Source organism: Meles meles, chromosome 21 (assembly GCF_922984935.1).
Source record: "Meles meles chromosome 21, mMelMel3.1 paternal haplotype, whole genome shotgun sequence".
Lineage (NCBI taxonomy): Eukaryota > Metazoa > Chordata > Mammalia > Carnivora > Mustelidae > Meles > Meles meles.
In genome coordinates, this window is record NC_060086.1 from 32,061,335 (window position 1) to 32,084,363 (window position 23,029).

The following is a 23,029-nucleotide window of genomic DNA, read 5'->3' on the forward strand; positions in this document are numbered from 1 at the left end:
GGACGGGGACGGGCTGGTGAATGCTTGCTCTGTCTCGGCCACCGCTACCTGGCTTTTCGCTGGTGTGGAAGAATGCAGGCCTGGCATGCTGATTCTTTTTTTTTTAATTTTATTTATTTATTTGACAGATAGAGAGCACAAGTAGGGAGAGAGGCAGGCAGAGAGAGAGGAGGAAGCAGGCTCCCTGCCAAGCAGAGAGCCTGATGTGGGACTCGATCCCAGGACCCTGAGATCATGACCTGAGCTGAAGGCAGCAGCTTAAACCACTGAGCCACCCAGGCGCCCCTGGCATGCTGATTCTTTTTTTTTTTTTTTTAAATTTTTTTTTCTTTTTTTTTTACAGATTGAGAGAGAGAGAGAGAGATTACAAGTAGGCAGAGCAGCAGCCAGAGAGGGGAGGAAGCAGGCTCCCTGCCAAGCAGAGAGCCCGATACGGGGCTCGATCCCAGGACCCTGAGATCATGACCTGAGCTGAAGGCAGAGGCTTAACCCACTGAGCCACCCAGGCGCCCCTGGCATGCTGATTCTTAAGGAAAGTCAGAAATCCAGATATACGAAGACTCACAACTTTGAATTTTAACTACTTAAACACTAGGGGTGCCTAGGTGGCTCCGTTGGTTAAGCATCCAATTCTTGATTTTGGCTCAGGTCATGATCTCAGGGTCCTGAGATCGAGCCCCACATGGGGTTCTGTGCTCAGGGTGAAGTGGGCTTGAGATTCTCCCTCTGCCCCTCCCCCAGCCCACATGTGAACTCGCTAAATAAAATCTTTAAAAAACACTACAGATAACAGTTTACTATCAAAAGAATGAACTGTAAACAAACCCTCCACTCTACTTAGTAACCGCATGCTGAAGTATTTACAGAGAAGTGTACAGATGTCCGCAAGTCACTTTGAAATGCATTAGAAAACCAGATTGATGGATGGATAAACAGGAAATAAAAATCAATTATGGCAAAAAATAAATAAATAAAGTATGGAAAGGTGATTGGCAGAGCCTAGGTGGTGGATATACAGGTGGTCCCTGGAAAATTCTTTCAACCTTGTAATATGCTTGAAAAGTGTCATGATAGGGGCGCCTGGGTGGCTCAGTGGGTTAAAGCCTCTGCCTTCGGCTCAGGTCATGATCCCAGGGTCCTGGGATAGAGCCCCGCATCGGGCTCTCTGCTCAGCGGGGAGCCTGCTTCCCCCTCTCTCTGTGCCTGCCTCTCTGCCTACCTGTGATCTCTGTCAAATAAATAAATAAAATCTTAAAAAAAAAAAAAAAGTGTCATCATAGAATGAATAAAAGCCACAGAAGGCTAAGCAAAAAACGTCAGTGGGTCAGACCTGCACATGTCCAGTGTGGGCTCTGCGGTCTATGACATGAAAAGCTTACACGCCTCTGCTCAGCATCTGACGTCTTTGGGATCTTTCCTCTGCCCCTCCCATCTCTCAATTCCCAGTCCATTGTGGATCCCACTTTTTCCCAGATGCAACTAAAGCCAGGATGTTCAGGTCTACTGGACATTCCATTCTCTCTGCCTGCCTCCATGCCTACTTGTGATCGCTGGCAAATAAATAAATAAAATCTTAAAAAAAAAAAAAAATTTACATGGGGAGCTTTTTAAAATATGAAGAGGCCCCTGGGTGGCTCAGTCAGCTAAGCAGCCGACTCTTGATTTCAGTTCAGTTTGTGATCTCAGGCTCCGTGGTCAGCAGGGAGTCTGTTCCAGGATTTTGTCTCTCCCTCTGCCCCTCCCCCTACTCTCACTCTCTAAACTAAGTTAGTAGATCTTAGAAGAGACTGCAGACATGCCTAGGAGCCCCTAGATCAGGAATCTCGGGGCAAGGGTGGGTTTGGGCCCGAGAGTCAGGAAGGAGACCCTGATCCCGCCTGGCAATGAGGGCTGACAGCTGCCGTCTGCAGGGCACGGTGTAAGTGCTTCTGTGTGGAGCCCTACAGAATGCCCAAAAGGCAGTCTTTACCCTTCGGACCAGTGGCGCTCCAGACACTTGGCAGTGTCGGCAGCTATTTTTGTTCCGTAACTCTGGGGGGAGAGGGGACCCCTGGCATGAGTGGGCCAAGACCAGCGATGCCGTCCAACATTCTACATGGCAAAACTCAGCCCTGGCCACGGAAAGTTACTGGACCTCAAAGGTCCGCAGTGTCCAGGCTGACGAACCTGCTCTGGACAGGCACTGTCCAACAGAACTTGCTGGAATGATGGAAATATTCTCCACCTCTCCCTCCATTAACGATACCCACTACAGACGTGGGGCCCCTGAGCAGCGGAAACGCAGCTAGTTGAGGTGAGGAATGATGTTTTTACTCACTTGCATGAACAGTTAACTGTCAACTGCCCCAAGTGGCTGGGGGCTACCCCACTGGGAAGCATAATCCGGACTCTGTATGACCTGAAGGTCAGCAAATGCAGTGACACTCCATACTCTGCCTTTCACCTGCCTGCTGGGGGTGCGGTAGACAGCCAAGGATGACTGTGGGGACACGGGTATGACTTGCTTGTCACAGAGCTCCTCCCTATGGGGGCAGAAAAGATTCCTGGCACCACTTCTGCCCAGCAGGCCTGGAGGGAGCGGGGAGCGTGCCCAGGGCTGGCCGCGGCCCCTTGCATGGCCGGGCTCGCTTTCCCAGGCACACATGCCACACTGGAAGCGTCCCTGGACCTGCCGTCTGTGCCCCCTCACCTTGATGGTCTCCAGCTCCATGCGGAGGCGGTTATTTTCCGACAGGAGGTCCCTGTTCCTGGTTTCGATCTGCTGCAGCTGCGTCTCCAGTTCGGCTTCATATTCGCGGCTGCCCTCCTGGAATTCTCGGAGCTCCTCCTGCGTGTTCTCTGCCCTGCGGGAGCCCCAGACACATTAGGCGATCACGTACCGAGCACCACCCTGGGCTGTCAAGGGTGAGGCGTGGATTCGCTGGTTTCTCAGCCCCTTTCCAGGCGGAAACTAGCTTTCCCCTCATTGTACAGGTAAGACTTGTGTCAAGGTCTTCTGATGTGAGTCAGCAGCGGAGCTCGCGCCTGAACCCAGGGCTGCCGATCTCCAAAGCCATTTCTTTACCAATTCACTCCACACTCATTCACTCAATGTATTTTGTTTTTGAACTCAACGTGGGGTAAGTATACTTGGGACTGGGCACCCTCCACAGATTTACTTGTAAGCAGGAACTGGGCCTCATATAAATGTGTGCTTATCCCATCACTACAGTGTGCCCCTGGCCAACCCGAGACACCCAGTTCCGGCTCCTCAATCCTCAAAACTCAAGCAACATTTTTTTTTTTTTTTTTTAAATACTAAACCTGGGGCACCTGGGTGGCTCAGTAGGTTAAAGCCTCTGCCTTCAGCTCGGGTCATGATCTCAGGATCCTGGGATCGAGCCCCACATCGGGCTCTCTGCTCAGCAGGGAGCCTGCTTTCCCTCTCTCGGCCTGCCTCCCTGCCTACTTGTGATCGGTCAAATAAATAAATAAAATCTTAAAAAAAAAAAAAGTACTAAACCTGAGTTATCTTTAAGTCCAATTACGAATAAAGAAACGAGAGGGACTGGAATAAGACCTCCACGTGGAGAGTGTAAGAGTCCATGAAAAATAAAAAGAAACACTGCTGAACACACACACATATAAACACATACACTCTACTCCCAGATACGGACACTGAATCGCTGGTTTCACAATGAAAATCTGCAACAACCCATACTGTCAGGCACAGGGACTGACCAGATAGGGCATCCGTAATGGATGAAACCCTGCCAGAAAATAGGATGGGCAGGAACACACCAGTTTCTTAGGACCAGAGGCTTTGGTGCTCACATTCTAGCCCAGCTGCTTACAGGCTGGTGTGACCTCCTTGGGCAAGTTCCTGGCCTTCCCTGAGGCTCAGTTCCTCATTTGTTTGCAAAATGGGGTGATAATGGTTTCTTCATGAGGCAGTTTTGAGATTCAATGGACCGAATGTCTGTCAAGTCCTTCGGAGTGCTTGTCACCTACGAGGCCCCAAAATGAATGGTGGCTGCCACCATGATGGGAAGAAAAAAGCAGGGTGGACTTTGGAAGACTGACCTTTGCTTGTAGGTCATAGCCATATCTTTCCAGTAGTTTGCCTCTTCCTCCCCGGAGCTGAAAGTCTTTCCCGACTCCTCCATGGTGAAAACAGCAAGAGCTCACTCTTCTTGTAGCATGGTGTCTAGGAGAGAAAGCTTTAACATTATGACCCATGTCTGGTAAAAGAGCTCCTCTTCAATGAGGGGGAGGGCACCTTCCTGAATTTTATGTTGCATTCAATGATAAAACGTTGCCAAAAACTGGAACCAAGCCCAAATAAAATACAGCCCACCCTCAAGTTCATGAATACATAAAGCTACCCAGATGTTATTCATTTGGGGAAGGGGGGCAAGGAAAAAAAAAAGGAGGGGAGGACCTCTTCTGGGGTTATGGTTTAGACAACTGGTGCCACGACCATCCCCACCACCAGGAGAACGGAAAGTCTTTGGGGCGAGAAGATAATGAGCCCAGTTTGGGATATTTCTAGTTTGACACACGAGGAAGCAACAAGAGAGCTGAAACTCAGGGGTGAATTCTGGGCTGATACATAAGAGTCGGGAGCCCGTAGCTGCTTCTTCCCTCTTTCTCATGATGGAACTGCTGGAGAATCTAGTAAGGACTATTTATGGAACTCTGAGGAATGCCAATGTTTGACTGATAGGCCAAGAAAGAAACAGTCATCTAAGGAGACAGGAGAGAGATGAAGAGACAAGAATCAGACCGTGAGTTGTCCTGGGAGTAGATAGATGGGTGTCAAGGGGAAAAGGAGCACCGGTCCACAGTATCCATGATATAACACAGAAGCTAATATAAGGACTGGAAAATACCCAGGAGACTCAGCGAAATGTCGGTCACTGGGGGTGTGAGCAAGAGTAGTTTCAACATGGAGTGGGGAGGAGGAATAAGTTGGGCGGAGGAGTTTGAGGAGGTGGAGAAGAGGAAGTAGAGGAAATTTTGGAGAGCCGGGTGTGAAAAGCAGACAAACGGGACAGTAGCTAGAGGGCAGGGGGTGGGAATTGGCTCTGAGGACTTGGAGAGATCCAGAGCAGAGGCTGGGGAACAGATCTCTAGGAACAGCGGGCAGTTTACAGACTCCCCACTGATAAAGCCCCTCCAAGTAACAGTTTATTCTCTGAATTTAAGGCTCTGAGCTTGTCAAAAGTTCATCAGGAACCCAAATGAGTATCTCCAAGGTCCCTTCCTTCCCTCAAGGGAGCTCACAATCTGGTGTCCTTAGGAATGAAAGAATGAAAGCAACCCCTCACTTTGCAAGGCATTAACAAGCTGTATATTTGTTTTGTTTTTGTGGGGGGGGGGGGTAAGGGGCACAGAGGGAGAGAATCTTAAACCCACTCCAGCTCAGAGCACAGGGCTTGATCTCAGGATCGTGCATCACAACCTGAGCCTAAATCACAAGTTGGACGCTTAACTGACTGAGCCACCCAGGCGCCCCATAACAAGCTATATTTTTTACTACAAACATGATTCATTCAGCTAAATATGTTAGTGTGGACATGGACACAATCACCAACTTCTGGATCCCTGGTTAAAAAAAAAAAAAATCAAACAATTATATTTAGGCACAGCCCTTTTTGATAATTAGATGTGTTAGTACCTATACTCACATCTCTCCTTTCTGATTTCTCTCCCTTCCCTCATTCAGAGATAACATGCCATGTGCCCCACCCATCCCCTTCTGGGGAACAGTTTCTCTGAAAGCTGGATGGACGCACAGAAGCTGGAAAGAGTAGAAGGCTGTTCATTTATCGATCTTTTTCCAGTCCAGCATTTCTTCTTCCATATTTCTGTCCCACCACTCCAATCCCGGGGAAACCAACCCTCCATTCATTCCATGTGATTCAGATGCACTGACACCAGCATCTAGGAGGAGGCCCATTACAGAAGGGATGGCTCAGAGGTGGGCTGAACCCAAGCTGAGCCAATAACAGGACGGGTCTAATTCAAACTAGGCCAATGATTGGTTCAGGGGTGACCCTACCTAGAGCTGAGCAAACCCGTGTCCAGGCCTAGGGCTTTTGCAGAGTCATCAAGAGAGACACTCTGGAAGTATTAATGAACCTTATTGTGTTAATGGTTTCATAATATATGCATTTATCAAAACATCATGTTAGAGACCTTAAACTTGCATAACGTTCTATACCAATTTTATTTCCATAAAGCTAGGAGAAAAAAGAAAGAAAAACTCTTCCCACTAGGGTAAGAGGGTAGGAAGTAAGCTTGGAGCTGCCAGTGACCATCTTCCCATCACAAGGGAGGAGTCTGCCAGAGAATGAAGCCAAAACAGAGGAAAGCAGGGCCAAGAGATGGAGACACTGGGTCCTGATGGTATCATTTGAACACCTGAACCCAGTCATACCTGATTTAAGGTTATGAGAGAAAACCAACTCCCTTTCTTGACTATACCAGTTAGGGTTGGATGGCTGCCATGGAGGGTCCTAATTAAGGTAAGCAGTGAAAAATGTTGTTTGCTGAAAGTAAAAAGAACAGAGCACCTAGAGTGAACAGCAAGTAACATGGCAATGGGTAAGGGGAAATTTAGGTCCAGTACTCCCTGCTCAAGTCTTAAGCTCTAATGAGCCCAGAACTCATCTGATATGAAGTCACCAAACCAGTCCCTGTAAGTGTCAAGAATCCATGCAACGGAGTGCCGTGTGGCCACTATCTTATAAAGGACGGTCTCAACTGCATGGCACGGGAGTCCATGTAATAGGGCGAAAAATTGATGAACTAGGAAAAATGAATGTTGACAGGCTTTTCCTGACATTTGGGAAAATATCATATCCAATATTCAATGTAATTCGTTTCTGCCTACTTTTCTAAACATCCCCCAACCCTACCCCCCTTCCTTAGTTTATGTTTAAGCCAGATGACCTTCTTTTTGTTCCTTGAGCACACCCAGCTTGTTCCCACCTCAGGACCTTTGCACTTGCTGTTCTCTGCCTAGAATGCTTCTCCCTCAGATCTCTGCCCAGGTATCCTTCTTGTCATTCAGATCTCAGCTGGAATGTCTTCCCTAGAGAGACCTTATTTGAATATCCCACCAAATATCCCCTCTAGCCCTTCACTACTATATTAACCTCTGCTTGGTCTTCTTTCATCATTTTGAGTTTTGTTTTTATCTTCCCCCACTGGAATGTCAATTGTTGAGCACAGGGGCCTTCTCCATCTTGCTTTTTTATCCTAATGCCTAGAACAGTGCCTGGCATATAACAGGAACTCAATAAATGCCTGTGGAATGAATGAGCAAAGGGGAAGCTAGAGATGGACGACTAGCAGGTAGGAGATGTGAGGTTAAGGAAAGGCAAGAAGTCAGAAACCTCTGAAGACTAGCTTATAGTTGACATCTTTAATTCCCAAGAGGCTTGTCAGGATGGAGGAAAACTCCACATTCCCTAAGCACAGGAGTGTCATCTCATTAGTGGGAAATGGCAGGAGGAGAGGATACCATGTTGGAAACAGCCCCCTGCCCAGGTGTACGTGGTAAGGAACATCTGATAGCATTCTAGGGGTTTCATAACTGCACTCTTGTGACAGATGAGCTTTAGGAAAAAAGCTTCCTAAATAAAACACAGCCAATGAGGACTAAAACTTAATCCTCAGGAATGAATTTGAGATGTTTTAGGAGGCACTTCCATTACGCCAGAGGCTCTAATTACAACCACACTGATGGGAAGGTTCTGGTTTGGGATTGGGTGGGGAGGTGGAAAGAAGCTAAGCAGAGACCTGAGCTCCTGTCACAGCCTGCACCGTCTGTAGCTGCTTCAACTGAAGGGCAAAAACCACAAGCCTGGCATTTCAACCCGAAACCCCCCTGCATTTTAACAACAATCCTTAGGGAAGAGGAAAAATATACCGTAGACTAAGAAGAAGTAACAGCAGAACTTCGCTTTGTTCTCAAACAAGTCTTTTTTTTTTTTCTTTAAGATTTTTATTTATTTATGTATTAGACAGGGAGAGAGATCACAAGTAGGCAGGGAGGCAGGCAGAGAGAGAGGAGGAAGCAGGCTCTCTGCAGAGCAGAGAGCCCAATGCGGGGCTCGATCCCAGGACCCTGGGATCATGACCTGAGTGGAAGGCAGAGGCTTTTTAACCCAGTGAGCCACCTAGGCGCCCCTCAAACAACAGTCTTAAAAACGTATGCTTTTTCCTTTGCCATTTGAAAATGTCTCACAGTTCCAATGTGCATTATTCTTTGCCACAGAAAGCCAGTAATATGGCTCGGAAAAACAACTTCTCCCTACTGAACTGAACCACCGCACGCAGGGTGTTTAGTAACTTCAAATTTAACCCCTTTAAGCCATCCGATTATTAAGAGTAAGAGAGGCATCGCTTGGGTTTTTAGAAGCAGAAGCTAGAGCCGTAACTCTGCACCCCTTGGCCATCTCCAGAGGTGCAAGTGGAGAGCAGAGGCAAACCGGACCCAAGTGCAAGTTGGGGGGTAGGGTGGGCGGGGGTGACTGGAGGGTCTTTGAATTCAAGTTCATGGTCTCCTTGGGGTTGCCAAGAGACCGTTTGGAGGTCAGATGCACTCGTTTCATCTGGTCCGGTCCTTTCAAGCACACTGTGACAGGCACAGGTCTTGGTATATACAACTCTGTACCCACTATCTTAAAAATAAGCACTGTATGCCTTTATTTCATTTGTGCTACAAGTGTTATAAGCATTCTGCCTCTGTGCTTGTGTTCTCAATGCACCATCAGGCCATTGTGCCCCAGGAGCTCTGTGGACAAACCTAATGGGCACCTCAAAAGTATATGCCACAGCAGGCAAGAAAGAACAAGCTGGGAGCAAAAAGTTCAAAAAGTATGTATTCTCTGTTTTGCGTAACTTAGATCTTCCACCCCACCTTTGATTTCAAAACCCTAGAGAAAACAAAGCATTCTCCTCCTTTGGCTTTCCTAGGAGTGAAGAAAGCCAGCACAGCTGGTCAGGAGCAGCAGACACGTATAAACTATCAAGAATTAACTCACCACCCTTCTCCACGCCAACCTCAGACCTTCCCAATCAAAACAAAGGGAGGAGCTGAAGGGAAAGGGAGGGGACAGAAAGCCCCGGCCAAGTGTCTGCACGTGCTTCAACAGCTCCTAGGTTATGACGCAGGCTGCACATTTTGCAGAAGTGGCATCACAGGGGCAAACCCAGTCAAGAGTCAGCAAGTCTGGCTTCTGTCTCTGTGCTTTCCAAGGCTATAATGATCTTCCTCCAAAAATACTTAGATAGGCATGCAAGGACATATACTCAAGGGTGTATGCCATCATTCACGGATGTGGAAAACTGGAGAAAACAACCGTCAACAGAGGGCTGATTTGGAAAATTACACAGTTGTTAAGTATATGAACTAATATGGAAGAAAGTTCATGATACGTTAGGAAAGAGTGCCAATTTTGTTAATAAAGGTATTTCTTGGGTGCCTGGGTGGCTCAGTCAGTTAAGCATCTGCCTTGGGCTCAAGTCATGATCCCAGGATACTAGGATGCAGTCCTACATCAGGCTCCCTGCTCTGCAGGGAGTCTGCTTCTCCCTCTTCCCTTCCCCCTACTAGTTCTCTCAATCTCTCTCTCGCTCTCTCAAATAAGTAAAAATCTTTAAAAATAAATAAAAAAGGTATCTCGCTCTCTCTGCATGCATGAATTTAAAAGGATCTGGAACCATGTACCAAATGGGGGTAAAGCAGACACTAAGAACCTGTACAGGGCACACTACTATATCCATTGATTTTTACAGTAAACATATGCTGCCTTTGAAAATTTAAAAAGCTTAAGCTCATATCAAAATATAGAATGAAAATAGGAGGGCTATTTTTCCAAGATAATTTTATTCTACTGAATCAAGATGCCAGGAAAAGGGGCGCCGGGGTGGCTCTGTTGGATGGGCGTCTGCCTTTGGCTCAGGTCATGATTCTCGGGTCCTGGGATCGAGCCCTGCATTGGCACCCTGTTCTAGAGGTAGGGGGGCTGCTTCTCCCTCTCTGCCTGCCACTCCCCTTGCTTGTGCTGTGTCAAATAAATAAAATCTTAAAAAGAAAAAAAAAAGATGCCAGGGAAAGATGTTTTTCTTCTGCGATTTCCCTCTCCTCTGTCCCTTCTCGAACATTTCCAAATACCTACTAAGTGCTAAAGCACTACTGGGAGAGGCAGACAGAAAGCACCTATATCAGTACCAGGTGCAGAAAGTCTGAGCTGCTGACACCAACCTTCTGTACGCAGGCCAACTCACTTTAGGAAATTAGCTGCTAAGGAAAGGGAGTGTAATCTCTCTGGGCTCACACGTTCTCAGCCAAAAGAACACACTTTGGAAACAAAAATAACATCTAAACAGAATAAGCCAAGTTAAGAAACTATTATCCAAAACGAGAGGATAGATAAAATATGCCAATGGGACACCCCTGAGACTTCAGGGATCTAATCCCACACAAAGGACACAATAAGGGGAAAGATCTAAGTTTCAAACCTGGTTAAAGACCAGTGTGGCGGTGGGGTCAGGTAAGTGGCTCTGCGAGTCAGTCTCTGGGATCCAAGTGCTCTTCAAAGCACCCTGTGTCCTAAAATGCCATCCTATCCAAGAATACAGAAACCCAGCATAGAAAATGACAAATCTCTGCCTAGTGCACCCTGTAAAGGCCATTTCTTTAGAAAGGAAGTTAAAAAGGACCTCGAGGCTAAAAGTAGAAAGAGGCACAACCTGGTACAAAGCCTTGACAAAGAAATCAGGGGAGCTCAGACCCTCAGGGGGCAGAGAACCTGAGATGACTGGAGAAGATAAGGCAGCTTCCCAAAAAACGGTGTCAAGGTGATAGCGGGATTTCCCACGATCTCAGGGAGGCAAGGAAGCCCCACCACTGCATTCAAACTGTAGAATAAGCATTTTCATCCTTTATCCAATCCTTCCCCAAAGTGCTGTCATGGGAAATCTGAACCTTCCTGCCGCAGAGATCTGAGAAAAGCAGAGGGAAAGAGACGGTTCCAAACACGTTCCCGAAGGCAGGGAGATGCCAAGTTGCGGGGTGGGGGGGTCGGGGGGGTTTGGAAAGAGGCCTGAACTAGAGGGTGTAGTGGACGGCGGGACGGGGGTGGGGGGCGCGATACGAGGCATGAGGGAGGGTCTGGGGCAGCAGGAGGAAAAGGGGTGGCGGGGGGCTGAGAAGAGACCAAGAGTGAGGAGGACAGCCTGGAGTGGGGGTGGGAGGGCTGGAGGGCAGAGGAGCCAGGCGGCGGGGGTTGGAGACGAGGAGGGCACGAAGGACCGAGGAAGTCATGGAGGGAGCGGAGGGCAGCTGGTCGGAGACCAGCCAGCGCTAGAAGAGAAAGTTGGCAAAGGCGAGGACACAAGAGTGGGAAGGCACAAAGTTAGGAAAGGAGCCTGCAGAGAGCGGGATTTTTGAGCGCCGCGCCCGGGACCCGCGGAGTACAGGCGGCAGGGAAGAGACGCGCGAGCGAGGGGCGCGGCAGGGTCCCTGCAAGGCGGCTCCTAGAGGTCCCGAGGGCGTGGCGGGCGCTAGGGCGGGCAAAAGAGTTTCCCGGTGGTGGCGGCGGTCCCGGGACGGTCCCCGCTCCCGGCCACCGCAGCTCAGCACTTACCCCGGCTCGGTCCGCGAGGACGGGCGGCGGCAGCGGCAGACGGCGCTGCCCGGGCCTCTGACCACCGCCCCCACCCCCGCACCCGCGGCGGGCGCCGACTATTGGCTGCGGCGCCACGGGACCGCGTCCGCCTCGGCCAATCAGCGTCTAGCAGCGCCGTTTGGAAACTTTTTTCCCAGGGCCCCGGCGCCGCGTGGCCAAGCGGCGGTACTAAGCGGGCCTGGGCCTGGGAGGCTCCCGCGGCTGGGCAGGGACCTGGACCGCCTTGAAGTGTGCAGGCGGTTCTCTGGACATCCGGGGACGGGCTTGGACGCGAGGGCCGCGCTGGTCAAGAAAATAGGACACCGTTCGCATTTCCCCCACATCAAGGGAAAGACAAAGATCCAGGTCCGCTTAGGCTAAGCAACGTTCCATGTTCTTTGCACCCAAAATAAAAATTTGGACATCATTATCTTTTTTCAAAGGCAGTGAACTTCGTGTGTAAGGGTCTGGTTTCGAGTCTGGCTTTGAATTCTAGCTGTACTTCTACTAGCTGGTTGACCTTGGGCGAGTGACTTAAACTCTCTGTGACTTAGTTTCCTCGTCTATAAAATGGGGGCCCGTTAAAGGATTCTACCTTGAGGTTATGCAGAGACAAACTGAGTTAACTTGGAGTCTGTAAAACGTTTAGGACAGTGCCTAGTAATAAAGTTAAATACAATCTGTGCAGTTCTTAAGTGATTGTGATTTGTTCATTGGTTATGTGTCAGACGCAAGGCCAACTTCTTGACATGGGTTTTTTCTTTTTAAGATTTTACTTATTTATTTGACAGACAGAGCTCACAAGTAGGCCGAGAGGCAGACAGAGAGAGGCAGAAGCAGGCTCCCAGCTAAGCAGAGAGCGCCATGTGGGGCTCAATCCCAGGATCCTGGGATCATGATCTGAGCTGAAGGCAGAGGCTTTAACCCACTGAGCCACCCAGGCGCCCCTGACAGGGGTTTTCTTATTCTCACACAATCCCAACTGTTCACCAACAAATATTTGTTGAGCACTCAAGCTTATAACACAAATGTCAGACAACATGCCAGTCTTCAAAAGTCTTATGCTACTAAGAAAGCAAGGCACTAAATCAGCAAACAGAGAGAAAGAGTAAAATAATTTCAGATGCTTGTAAATAATAATTTCGGAATAAACAGGGTCATTTGAGAGAAAAGGGCCACGAGGGGTCACTTCAGATGATCAGGGAAGGCTGCTAGATGGAAATGACGGTGGAGCTGAGATCCAGATGATGAGAACCACAGAAAAGCAATTTTATTGTCCTCAATAAAGAGAGAAAACAAAGGTGCAGGAAATTAAATGTGTTGCCCAAGGAGTCCCAATTAGTAATAAACCAGGCTTCAAACCTGGGTCTGTTTGACTCCGATACCCTCATTCTCTAGCATTACTCTAGAGGCAAAGAGATTTTTAGCTATTTTGAGGCCTATGGCCATCTCTTAGAATCCTTCCTGCCTCCGTGCCATGGTTAAGAATGACCTTTCTCTAATTTGACTTTGTTTTGAGGCCTTGCTAGTTCTTGAAGAAGCTCAGATATGCAAAAGGTAACCTCACTATCTGTATCAATAGGGTTAAGTACCAAAATGTCTTTCAGGAAACTTCCATCCTGCTCACAAACACTAATATATCATACACACCCTCCTCTCAAAACTTTTCCTCAGGCGCCTGGGTGGCTCAGTGGGTTAAGCCACTGCCTTCGGCTCAGGTCATGATCTCGGGGTCATGGGATTGAGTCCCGCATCGGGCTCTCTGCTCAGCAGGGAGCCTGCTTCCTCCTCTCTCTCTGCCTGCCTCTCTACTTGTGATCTCTCTCTGTCAAATAAATAAATAAAATCTTAAAAAAAAAACAAAAACTTTTCCTCTGATGCTTTTTTTCATCTTCAGACTTTTTTTTTACTCTAACCGCTCCGTGAGGTTTCTGGGCAGGGAGTAACCATCCCAGTTTACAGATAAACTGAAGAACGAATCCATGAGTTACCAGTTCTGCCTGAATGGCATTGATCAAGTCACTTAAACTAGCTCATTTACAATTTCCTTCATTTTCCATAAAAACAACAGGGAGGACACTGAAATGATTATCATGTAAGTTCTCAGGAATAATTTAAGGAAATGGCTTTTATTGGGTAAAACGTTTACAAGAAAAGAAAATTTTGGAGCATGTTAAAACCTTTTCCTCCCTTTATTCAGTGTTTTCCTTGTAGCTTTTAGATATGAATTAGCAGAGAGCTCAGTTTCTCTTGCTTACGTCCCTCCATTGTAATTTATTATTTCAAAGCACTAAATTGGACACAGGCAGGAGAAGTTGCTGTGGGAAAAACTCCTTTAGTGACAGCTAGGTAATTTAGAAGGTGAACGGAATGTAAAAATCAAATTGCATTTCACTTCATAATTGCTTCCAAGGGCTCAGGTAGTCTGCCTAGGCAGACTGCTGGTTTTCTACAGAAAACACTAAAAACTGCATTCCATTAAAAATTGTCTGTAATTCAGGCTTTTCATTAACTTTCCATTTAGTAGAATTGATTTGACTTTATTTACAGCGTTTAACCTGTTGAGATCAGGCACAGCTCTGGACTTGGAAAAAATGCCAAGCAAAGTCAAACAAAATGTGTCTGATCTGGATTATTTTGTGACCAAAAAACCTTTTTAAAAAGGCAATAAAAAATCCACAATTACTTTGTTTCCTTTTTTATTTTTTTATGTTACTTTGGTCTGTGGTCCTGTGATACTCAACTAGAATAAAAAGAAAAACTCCTCTGAAGAGAAGCATATTCATTTGGTACTTTGGGAAAGAAAGGGGGAAAAAAAAAAAAAAAAACCAAGACTAGACACAGGGTTGTTTTTCATCTGTTCTAGGTCCCACCTGGAAAATAATACCCACACACAGACACAATGAAGATTTACTCAGCAGTAATAAATACCTAAGCAGACAGATGATGTATGTGTTTCATCTGCCTTCTGGAAAATGAAAAGCAAGCACAAAGGGCACTTTAGCTACATGTTTGATCTTGCCCTCTGCAACAGGAGTCTACAAGGATGTCTATAGGGATGTGTCAGCTTCCCCTGAAATTTCCCCCCACTTCCTGCAAATTGCCTAATGAAATTGCCTCACCCTGCAGACTTCAGGCAGAAACAAAACAAGACAAAACTCTTTTGGCCATTTCTACTTATTCATCTGCAAAATTAATCTGTTTCTGAGCAAATTTCAGGAGTGCACTTTTAGGTCCTATTCAGCTAGCACATCCTAAATATGTCTCGATTTAGGTAAGTTTCATTTTTCTCACTGGCAACAGGAAATAGCGAGCAGTTGGCAGTTTCAGAAACGACCGTGGTGCTGAGCTTTAAAAAAAAAAAAAAAAAATTACTTCAGGACGCCTGGGCAGCTCAGTCCTTAAGCGTCTGCCTTAAGCTCAGGTCCTGATTCCAGGGTCCAGGGGGGGCTCCCTGCTCAGCAGGAAGCCTCCTTCTCCCACTCCCCCTGCTATGCTCCCTCTCCTGCTGTGTCTCTCTGTCAAATACATAAAATCTTAAAAAAAAAAAAAATTACTTCAGCTAAAAGATGGTAAAGCACCAACCTGCCCCCACCCAGAAAAAACCCTCAAAGCCCCCCAAACCCCCATCACCCATTCACCTAACACACGAGCAGTCACAGGTTTCACAGGGCTTTCCCCACCCAGTCCCTGGAAAGTTCGCATGCACTTAGCAACGGGCTCTGGACCAGGGCTTTTAAAAATGACGTTTTCTAACTGAAATCACAAGCATCCCCTAATAGTAGGTGACAGCGCCCAGCCGAGTCTGAGCACACACTTCATTTTGCGCCCTCTGGGTCGCCGCCTCGAGACAAACCCCGCCGGCAGGAAGGACCTCGCGGGAAGGCCCGCCGGCGGTTATTTTTCTCTCCACTCGCCACTAGGTCGCACTAGATTAAAGATGCTGTGGAAATTATGCGTCATTTAATAAAAAAAAATGAATAAATAGAGCCATCACGTGACGCAAGGGAGAGAGGGAGTGGGAAGCGCGCGCACGAGCGAGAGCGCCAAAACAATCGGGTTTTTCATCGAAATCCCGTTTAAATCGCCTTCCCTCAAAAGACCGAAAGAGCTGAGTTGTATCAAATGCCGATTGGCAGGTTCCCCCCGCCCACCGGCTTCCCCTCACAAGCCCCCTCATTCTTCGCTTTCAGGTTCTTTTCCACGCCACCACGATAAGCCAGGGGGAAGGCCTCCTTAAACTCGGGGTTTTCGCCAAAAAAGCCGGGATCTCCCCCAGGGAAGGTCCCTATTTAGGGGTTTATCGGGAGGGGACTGAGCCTGACGAGGCTGCAGGGCCGCGAGGCCCCGCCCCCCCCGGGATTCCCAGCACGCCCCGCGCGGGGAGGACGTGGCGGCCGGGGCGGGGTGGAGGAAGGGGCGGAGCGAGGGGGGGAGAGAAGGGCGTCGGTTTTGCGACAGGGGCGGTGAAGTGCGGAAGCGGAAGTGGAGGGTGCGCTTGGCGGCGGCGGCGGGAGCTGCGGAGTCGGGAATCAAAACAAAGGGCTTGGGGGGGCGGGGGGAAGGCGGCGGGGCCGGAATGTGAGCGGAGGTGGAGCCGGCGGCCGAGGTGAGTTGGCTGACAGCTCTGAGGACTAGTTCCAGACGGGCTCACTGCTCTGGGGCCACCAGCTGGAGGCGGGACAGCCCCCCCACTTCCCCTGCCCTTTGCTAGCGGGGGTGGGGGAGGTTGGCTACTCCGAGGGGGAGAATTGAGATTCACCTGTCAGGCCCCCACCATAGTTTCGGGTTGTCTCCCTTTCAGGCCCGTTCGCGACTGTCACTGCTGCGCCGCTGCTGCCCTTTTTGGGGGTGTTTGGCTCCCCGTCCGCATCTGTCCCCGTGCACCCTGGGGGGCTTCCAGGTGTGGAGAGCAACCTTTCCCGAGCAGTGTGCACACTTAGAAGGTTAAGAGAGGAAGAAAGGGGTGGTGGTTTTCAACCTGCTTGAGCGTTTTTGCATTCTCTTCCGTAGTTCAGCACTCCCTAGGGTGTAGTCTCGGGCTTGACAGATAGTGTTGAGTTGCCTCAGGACATGAGCCACTCCCACTAACAATTGTAACGCTACACCGTGATACACATTTTCGTTTCCCAAGCACCTCTCTGGTATTTCCCGGAGCTTTCTAATTACATTTGTATCTTTTGGACTTTCCCACTTCTCTGAGCGCTAAATATGCTGTTTTGCATGCTGGGAAATCAAAACCTAAACTAGGGTCTTCCGAGATATTTATTGAACTCTTCACTCCTTCACTCCTTCAGTTGTTGATATGCACCAGGCACTGGTAGGTGCAGGAAACACCTAGCAATGAATGAGAAGACATGATGTCGCTGTCATGGAGTTTATATTCAAGTAGGGGAGACATATAATAAAAAACAAGCAAATAAACAATTTTAAATAGGAGGGCTATGAAAAAAAAAGTAATAGAACTGGGTGGTGTGGAGTTCCAGGACAAACCTGGGTAGAGAAGGCCACTTCTTGGTTTTAGACTTTGATTGCCTCATTAAACCCCAACAACAGCCCTATGAGGATGCTACAGTTATTATCAGGCCCATTTTACGCATAGGATCTGAGGTTCAGAGAGGTTGTGAACTCTCCAACGCGACACATACAGGAAGCAGCAAAATTGGGGATTAATACACAGACTGGCATCAGAGTCTGTGCTCTTAAGCACAGAGAATCCCACTCAGATCATTAGAAAACTTGCTTTGGCTACCTAAGGTACTTAGTGGCATTTCCAGGAATGCTTGGGAAGTTTTCTGGGTTCGGGCCACTAACAAGCTAGTACATTTGTACTTTCTGTTGATTGTGTTGAGTAATACTGAAGGCATCTTGGTGTAGTGGAAAGGGGTGGACAAGCCTGGCTCTGCCCCCTTTCTGTTGATCTGATCTTGGCAAGTTACAAAACTTAATTAAACTTTTGTTTACTCCTCTGTAAAATTGTGGCTTATTTCTCCCTCACCTATCTCACAGATTTACTGTGGGGAAAAAAAATTAGGTAAATGAATCTTACTGTATGTTTATTGGCATCATTGTATCTCTTGGGCCAAGCACAGGCCTGTTACTATTCTAGGTATTAAATAATTACTGAATGAGGAAATAATGTTAAATAAAAAGGCTTTTGTATTGGTATTGTGCATTACCTACTAGCTCCCTTTCAGGATTGGCCTTGAAGAGATTTGAGAGAGCATGTGGAAGTTGTGTATTGTGAATATCACAGATTTCTGTGGTCTGGGGAGGAGCTTGTTGGGGGACTCCAAGACCTGTGTTTAGAAGGAATAACAACAATCATAATTTGTTGTCATTATAGCAATTAACTCCATTTCTGCTTCCACACTAACCCCCAACTGTACATTGTAGGTGAAGAGTTGATGTAATCATTCCTTAATTTAACAAATAATTATTTAGTAGACAGTATGTTAGAAGCCCTGTGTTTGGCACAAGCTCTACATTGGGGAAGGCAACAGATGGTGGGGTTCTTTTTCTGATTTTCCCCCCTCAGCCATGCTGTGGAGGGAGAGAAATTAGCCACACTCTGCAGAGGAAGAAACTGAAACTTAATGAAGTTTTTGAAACTTCCACATAAGGGCCAAATAGTAAATATTTTAGGCTTTGTGGGCCATGCAGTTTCTGTTGCAAATACTGGACTAGGTAGCTGTAGTGTGTAAATAACCACAGGCCATGTTAAACAAATGTCTCTATTTATAGACACCAAAAGTTGAATTTCATATAATTTAGTATCACAAAATATTATTTTGATTCCCCGCCCCAAAATTAAAAGTACACAATGCCTTCTTAGTTTGAGGTCATTTAAATCCAAGCAGTGGGCTGGTTTTGGCTGGCAGGATATAGTTTGCCTGCTCCTGCTTTATGTGATCATTTCAATATTTTAGAAAGGGTACTCCTCTCTCCTTTCACCGTACTATGTAGATGTTACAATCTCTTGAGAAGAGCCTCTTGGAGAGAGAGAGAGTGCGCTAAAAGAAATGGTTTTCTTTATGTCTGGGTGAAATTTCTGATACATGGATAACCTTAAAATGGCCACTGTAGATAAGAATAGGTGGTGGTTCTATATGATGGAGAGGCCTTGGAAATGAGGTTCAGTCGTCCTTACCGTTGGCAGGCTGCCTCCATGCCCACTGGCTGTTATCGATTTGATCTGCTTTTATTGTACTGTTTAAGACTTGTAAGAATGCGGTAGCACTGGAGTAGATACAGCACAGCTGTGACTTGAGATTTCTTGGTTAGCTTCTTGGTGGTATATCAGATTGCACTTTTGTAATAACTACCTGAAGAAATTGGTTTGCTTGTTCTGTAGCAGAATCAGATTCACGGAGTCTACAGAGTTCACTTAATTTGGACCTTCCACAGTCATATCAACGACACAGCGGGATAGGTTGCTATTAAGTCCATTTCAGAATCTTTCATAATTGGCAATGAAGACACATAATTTTTTTTTTCCCTAAAATTACATGCTCTTTGTTAACTTTTTCACCCTCCCCAGTAGGGTCTTCAGGGAGAGATGGTCACAAAGAATTAAGAAAAACTATAGAAAAGGCCTGCTCAGGGCTGGAGGAGGTTGGCACTTGGCTGAACTGATCTCTTGTTGGGAGCCATTGTACCATAAATAGAGTTGTACCATAAGTACAGTTGTAGTCTCACTTTTTAAAAAAAAGTTTATTTGAGAGAGAGTGGGAATGCACGCACAAATTAGGGGGAGAGGGAGAAGCAAGCTCCCCACTGAGCAGGGAGCCCAACTCAGGGCTCTTGATCTCAGGGTCCAAAAATTGTGACCTGAAGGCAGACACTTAACTGACTGAGCCACCCAGGTGCCCCTGCAGTCTCACCTTTTTTTTTTTTTTTTTAAGATTTTATTTATTCATTTGAGAGAGAGAGCACAAGCAAGGGGAGAGGGAGAGGGAGAAGCAGACTCCCTGCTGATCTGGGAGCCTGACATGGGACTCGATCCCAGAACCTGGGATCCTGACCTGAGCCAAAGGCAGACGCTTAATCATCTGAGCCACCCAGGAGCCTCAGGTCTCACATTTTAATAGTGAAACTTGTACTTAGGCAAATAAATAACACTGAGACCTCATTCTTAACAGGGTGGAAGAATGAAAGAAAAGAAAGATGAAAGAATGTTGAACCACTTTGTATGGCTGTATGATGGAAGGAAGCGGAACTGAGGACTCCTGCAGTAGAACACCTGGATGGCTGCAACAAAATAATGATGCTAAGCCATGGCTTTGGAAATTCTCTAATTGCTTTTCTCGTCCTGAGCAGACATTGCCACTTAGTCCCCAAACGGTAACTATGCGCAAGACTGAGGATGTAGCAAATTCCTTATGCAAATAGATGTGTGGTCCATTTGGTCTGGGGCATTCTCTCTCCCTGGAGTCTGTGCTGAGTTTCACCTTATATCATGCTTATTCCTGCTCATAGCACATGATTATAATTCCTGACTCAAGGAGAGCGTAAGTTTTTTTTAACTCTTGTACTCCTAGTGTAAGGAACTGTAGGTTCTTTAAATATTTAACGTTAACATTTGGGGAAGATTTGTTTCTTATGGAAGTCACAGAATGCAAAGATAAAATCCAAATTGTAGAGTCAAATTAGAGGGAAGTATAAAGTAGATTTTATTTCATTCTAGCCTTCTGAGGTTTGAGTCTTAAAATCAAGGGAAGATTGATAGAACCTTATTGGCAGTCTTTTTCTATTCCGGATTTCTCTTGAATATTTAAATGTGTCTGTAACTTCCTTTGCCTTTTCATAGTGATTTTGGCTTTTTCTGATTTCATTCCATGCACCGTATTACCACATTTCACTGCTATGTCTTTTTTTTTTTTTTCTTTTTTGATACCGCATTTGGGTTTTACATGAGTCTTTACTATGAATTTACAAAAGGGTATTAGCTACTATTTAAAAACTCAACTAAATTCCCTGTCTTCTCCCGGTTTTCATTATATAGTTATCTCTTTTGCATGGTGTCAGTAATTGAGGTCATTTACATTAGGGACACTTGGCAACACGGTTGGCAGCTCAGACAGGGCTTCTGGGATGGAGGACCTGACCCTTACAGAGTCACACGGTACTGGTTTGCACTCAGTTTTACAGATCCAGAAACCTGATTTTATTTGTGGCACCCAGAATTGAGTAGATTCAGGGGAACCAACTCTGACCATAAGAGCCAGATCTCTCTAAATCAGAATGCCAGTAGTTTCTAGCCTAAACTGTAATTACCACGAGAGCAGAACACACTGCTTGTTGGCAGTCAGTCGGTTGCTGTCTCCTCCCTTTTAGGAAATGTCGAGTGAAAAATCCAGATTTCTCCCAAATGAGTGTACTCTCCCAGATGAGTGTAGAACCACAGCCAAAGGAGTGAAATCATAGCAGTCAGATGGCCCTTTCTGTGCTCTGAGTGAAGAGCATGTCTCTCTCACGATATTGGGACATCCTCTTTCTCTTAATAGTTCCTGCAGTCAGCCGATCGGGGCTATTGATTGGTTAGATCCCCTTTCAGTAGCCAGGTACTCTGCTGAGTGCTTTATGTACCCTCTCATGTTATCCTTCTAACAACTATAGGAAGTTCGTCCCGTCGTCCCCAACTGAAGGCTGACAAAACTGAAATGTAGAGAGGTTATGTAACCTACCTAAGTTCCTAAAACAGTGAGTATCACATTCAAGGCAGGTCTCTGACCCAGGAGCCATGCTGTAACCTTGTAAATATGCTGGCCTCCTGTGTCTACGTTACAGGCATATGACAAACGATTTCTCTGGAATCTTATTTTTAAATAGTTTTCTAACTACTCTGATTCTTGTCCCTGGCTGCAAAGTAATTGTTGGCATTATGGCTTTAGGTCATGGTATCTTAGAGTTTGCTTAATGTCAACAGCACCTGTAAAACTTCTCCGTGGATGGGCCACTGGGGCAGATGGCTGATCTCATCCTTAATGTCTGGAATCATCTGGAGGACTTTCCCAAACCCTTTATGTTCTGGCTCCAAAAACTATTAAGTCTTTTCCTCAGAGTGCTTGGCTTGTAAGCCACCTTTATTGAGTGCTGTTTGTGACTGTGTTATTTTCATACCACCTGTTTTGTCTTTAGAAGACCCTGTGAGGCAAGGGGAAGTTATCAAAGGGAAGTCCCTGAGGCACAGATGGTTAACCTGCCTTGCTGAACATGTAAGCAGAACCCTCCCCCAGTCTCCTAAAATTGAGGAAGGACACGGTCTTGATTTTAGCTGTCTGCTTCGGCGTTCACCTCCTGCAGGCCTCTGAAGAATGCCCCTGGTTTCAGCTGCCATTCCATATCGCTTGGTTATGGTTGAGTTATGTAAACAGGATTGAATGCTATTTCCATTTTTGGATTGCAGTAGGATGTGAGTAACCAAAAGTCACTGGCCTCATAACATTGACTGGCATTCTGATCTTCTCTTCCCAGAAAGATTACATGGAGAACAAGAAAGTTGCTGTGGAATTAAAGGATGTGCCATCTCCCCGTCATGCTGGCTCTAAGCTTTTTCCAGCAGTCCCACTTCCAGATATCCATTCTCTTCAGCAACCTAAAATACAGCTTTCACCTGTCCCCAAAGTAAGCTGCTGTGCTCATTGCCCTAATGAACCCTCCACGTCGCCAATGCATTTTGGTGGTGGCGGTGGTGGCGGTAGTGGAGGTACCGGTAGCTTCATTCACCCCGGCGCACTGTTAGACTCGCAGAGCACCAGGACCATCACGTGTCAGGTAGGGTCAGGGTTCGCTTTCCAGTCTGCGTCTTCACTCCAGAATGCCTCAGCTAGGAACAGTGTGGCCGGCATTGCAAGTGACTTTCCCAGCATGTGTCTAGAAAGTAATCTGTCTTCCTGCAAACACCTGCCCTGTTGCGGGAAGCTTCATTTCCAATCATGTCACGGTAACGTGCACAAGCTGCATCAGTTCCCGGCTCTCCAGGGCTGCACCTCTGCTGGCTACTTCCCCTGTTCCGATTTCACAAGCGGGGCTCCAGGGCATTTGGAAGAGCACATTTCACAGTCGGAGCTTACGCCTCACTTGTGCACCAATTCTTTGCACCTAAATGTGGTACCTCCGGTTTGTTTAAAGGGCTCACTTTACTGCGAAGACTGTCTGAACAAGGTGTGTATCTTTTTATTTGTTCTCTGGGTGCAGCTGACCTTTGAGGAATGACTTTGTGAACGTAGCTAGGTGTTGTTTGAGCAATCTTGATTGTGCACGGGGGTGAAGACTCTTCCTGCGAGGTAGCTCTCACCCCATCAGCGTGGCTTCTCTCACCTCTGAAAGAAGCGTAGGGTGAAATGGGAAGGGCCCTTCCACAA

The 23,029-nt window shown here is 46.9% G+C and overlaps 2 protein-coding genes across 10 annotated transcripts in view; one reads left to right on the forward strand and one right to left on the reverse strand.

Annotated features, from left to right (window-relative positions):
- The window catches only part of NDE1 (nudE neurodevelopment protein 1), a 37,054-nt gene extending 20,609 nt beyond the window's left edge, over nucleotides 1–16,445 (reverse strand). For 2 of the 3 annotated variants that reach the window (XM_045992832.1, XM_045992835.1), the window contains exons 1-3: nucleotides 11,643–11,709; nucleotides 4,063–4,186; nucleotides 2,690–2,843 (exon numbers count right to left, since the gene is read on the reverse strand). In XM_045992832.1, coding sequence (XP_045848788.1) covers nucleotides 2,690–2,843; nucleotides 4,063–4,145 — 237 coding nt within the window. In that variant the 5' untranslated portion in view covers nucleotides 4,146–4,186; nucleotides 11,643–11,709. Of the gene's footprint in view, nucleotides 1–2,689; nucleotides 2,844–4,062; nucleotides 4,187–11,642; nucleotides 11,710–16,425 lie in introns of those variants that run through there. The other variant, XM_045992834.1, reaches the window with a different exon arrangement.
- MARF1 (meiosis regulator and mRNA stability factor 1) overlaps nucleotides 16,156–23,029 on the forward strand; it is a 39,919-nt gene continuing 33,045 nt past the window's right edge. For 6 of the 7 annotated variants that reach the window (XM_045992825.1, XM_045992826.1, XM_045992829.1 and 3 more), the window contains exons 1-3: nucleotides 16,156–16,272; nucleotides 19,805–20,006; nucleotides 22,140–22,829. In XM_045992825.1, coding sequence (XP_045848781.1) covers nucleotides 19,863–20,006; nucleotides 22,140–22,829 — 834 coding nt within the window. In that variant the 5' untranslated portion in view covers nucleotides 16,156–16,272; nucleotides 19,805–19,862. The remainder of the gene's footprint in view (nucleotides 16,273–19,804; nucleotides 20,007–22,139; nucleotides 22,830–23,029) is intronic. The other variant, XM_045992830.1, reaches the window with a different exon arrangement.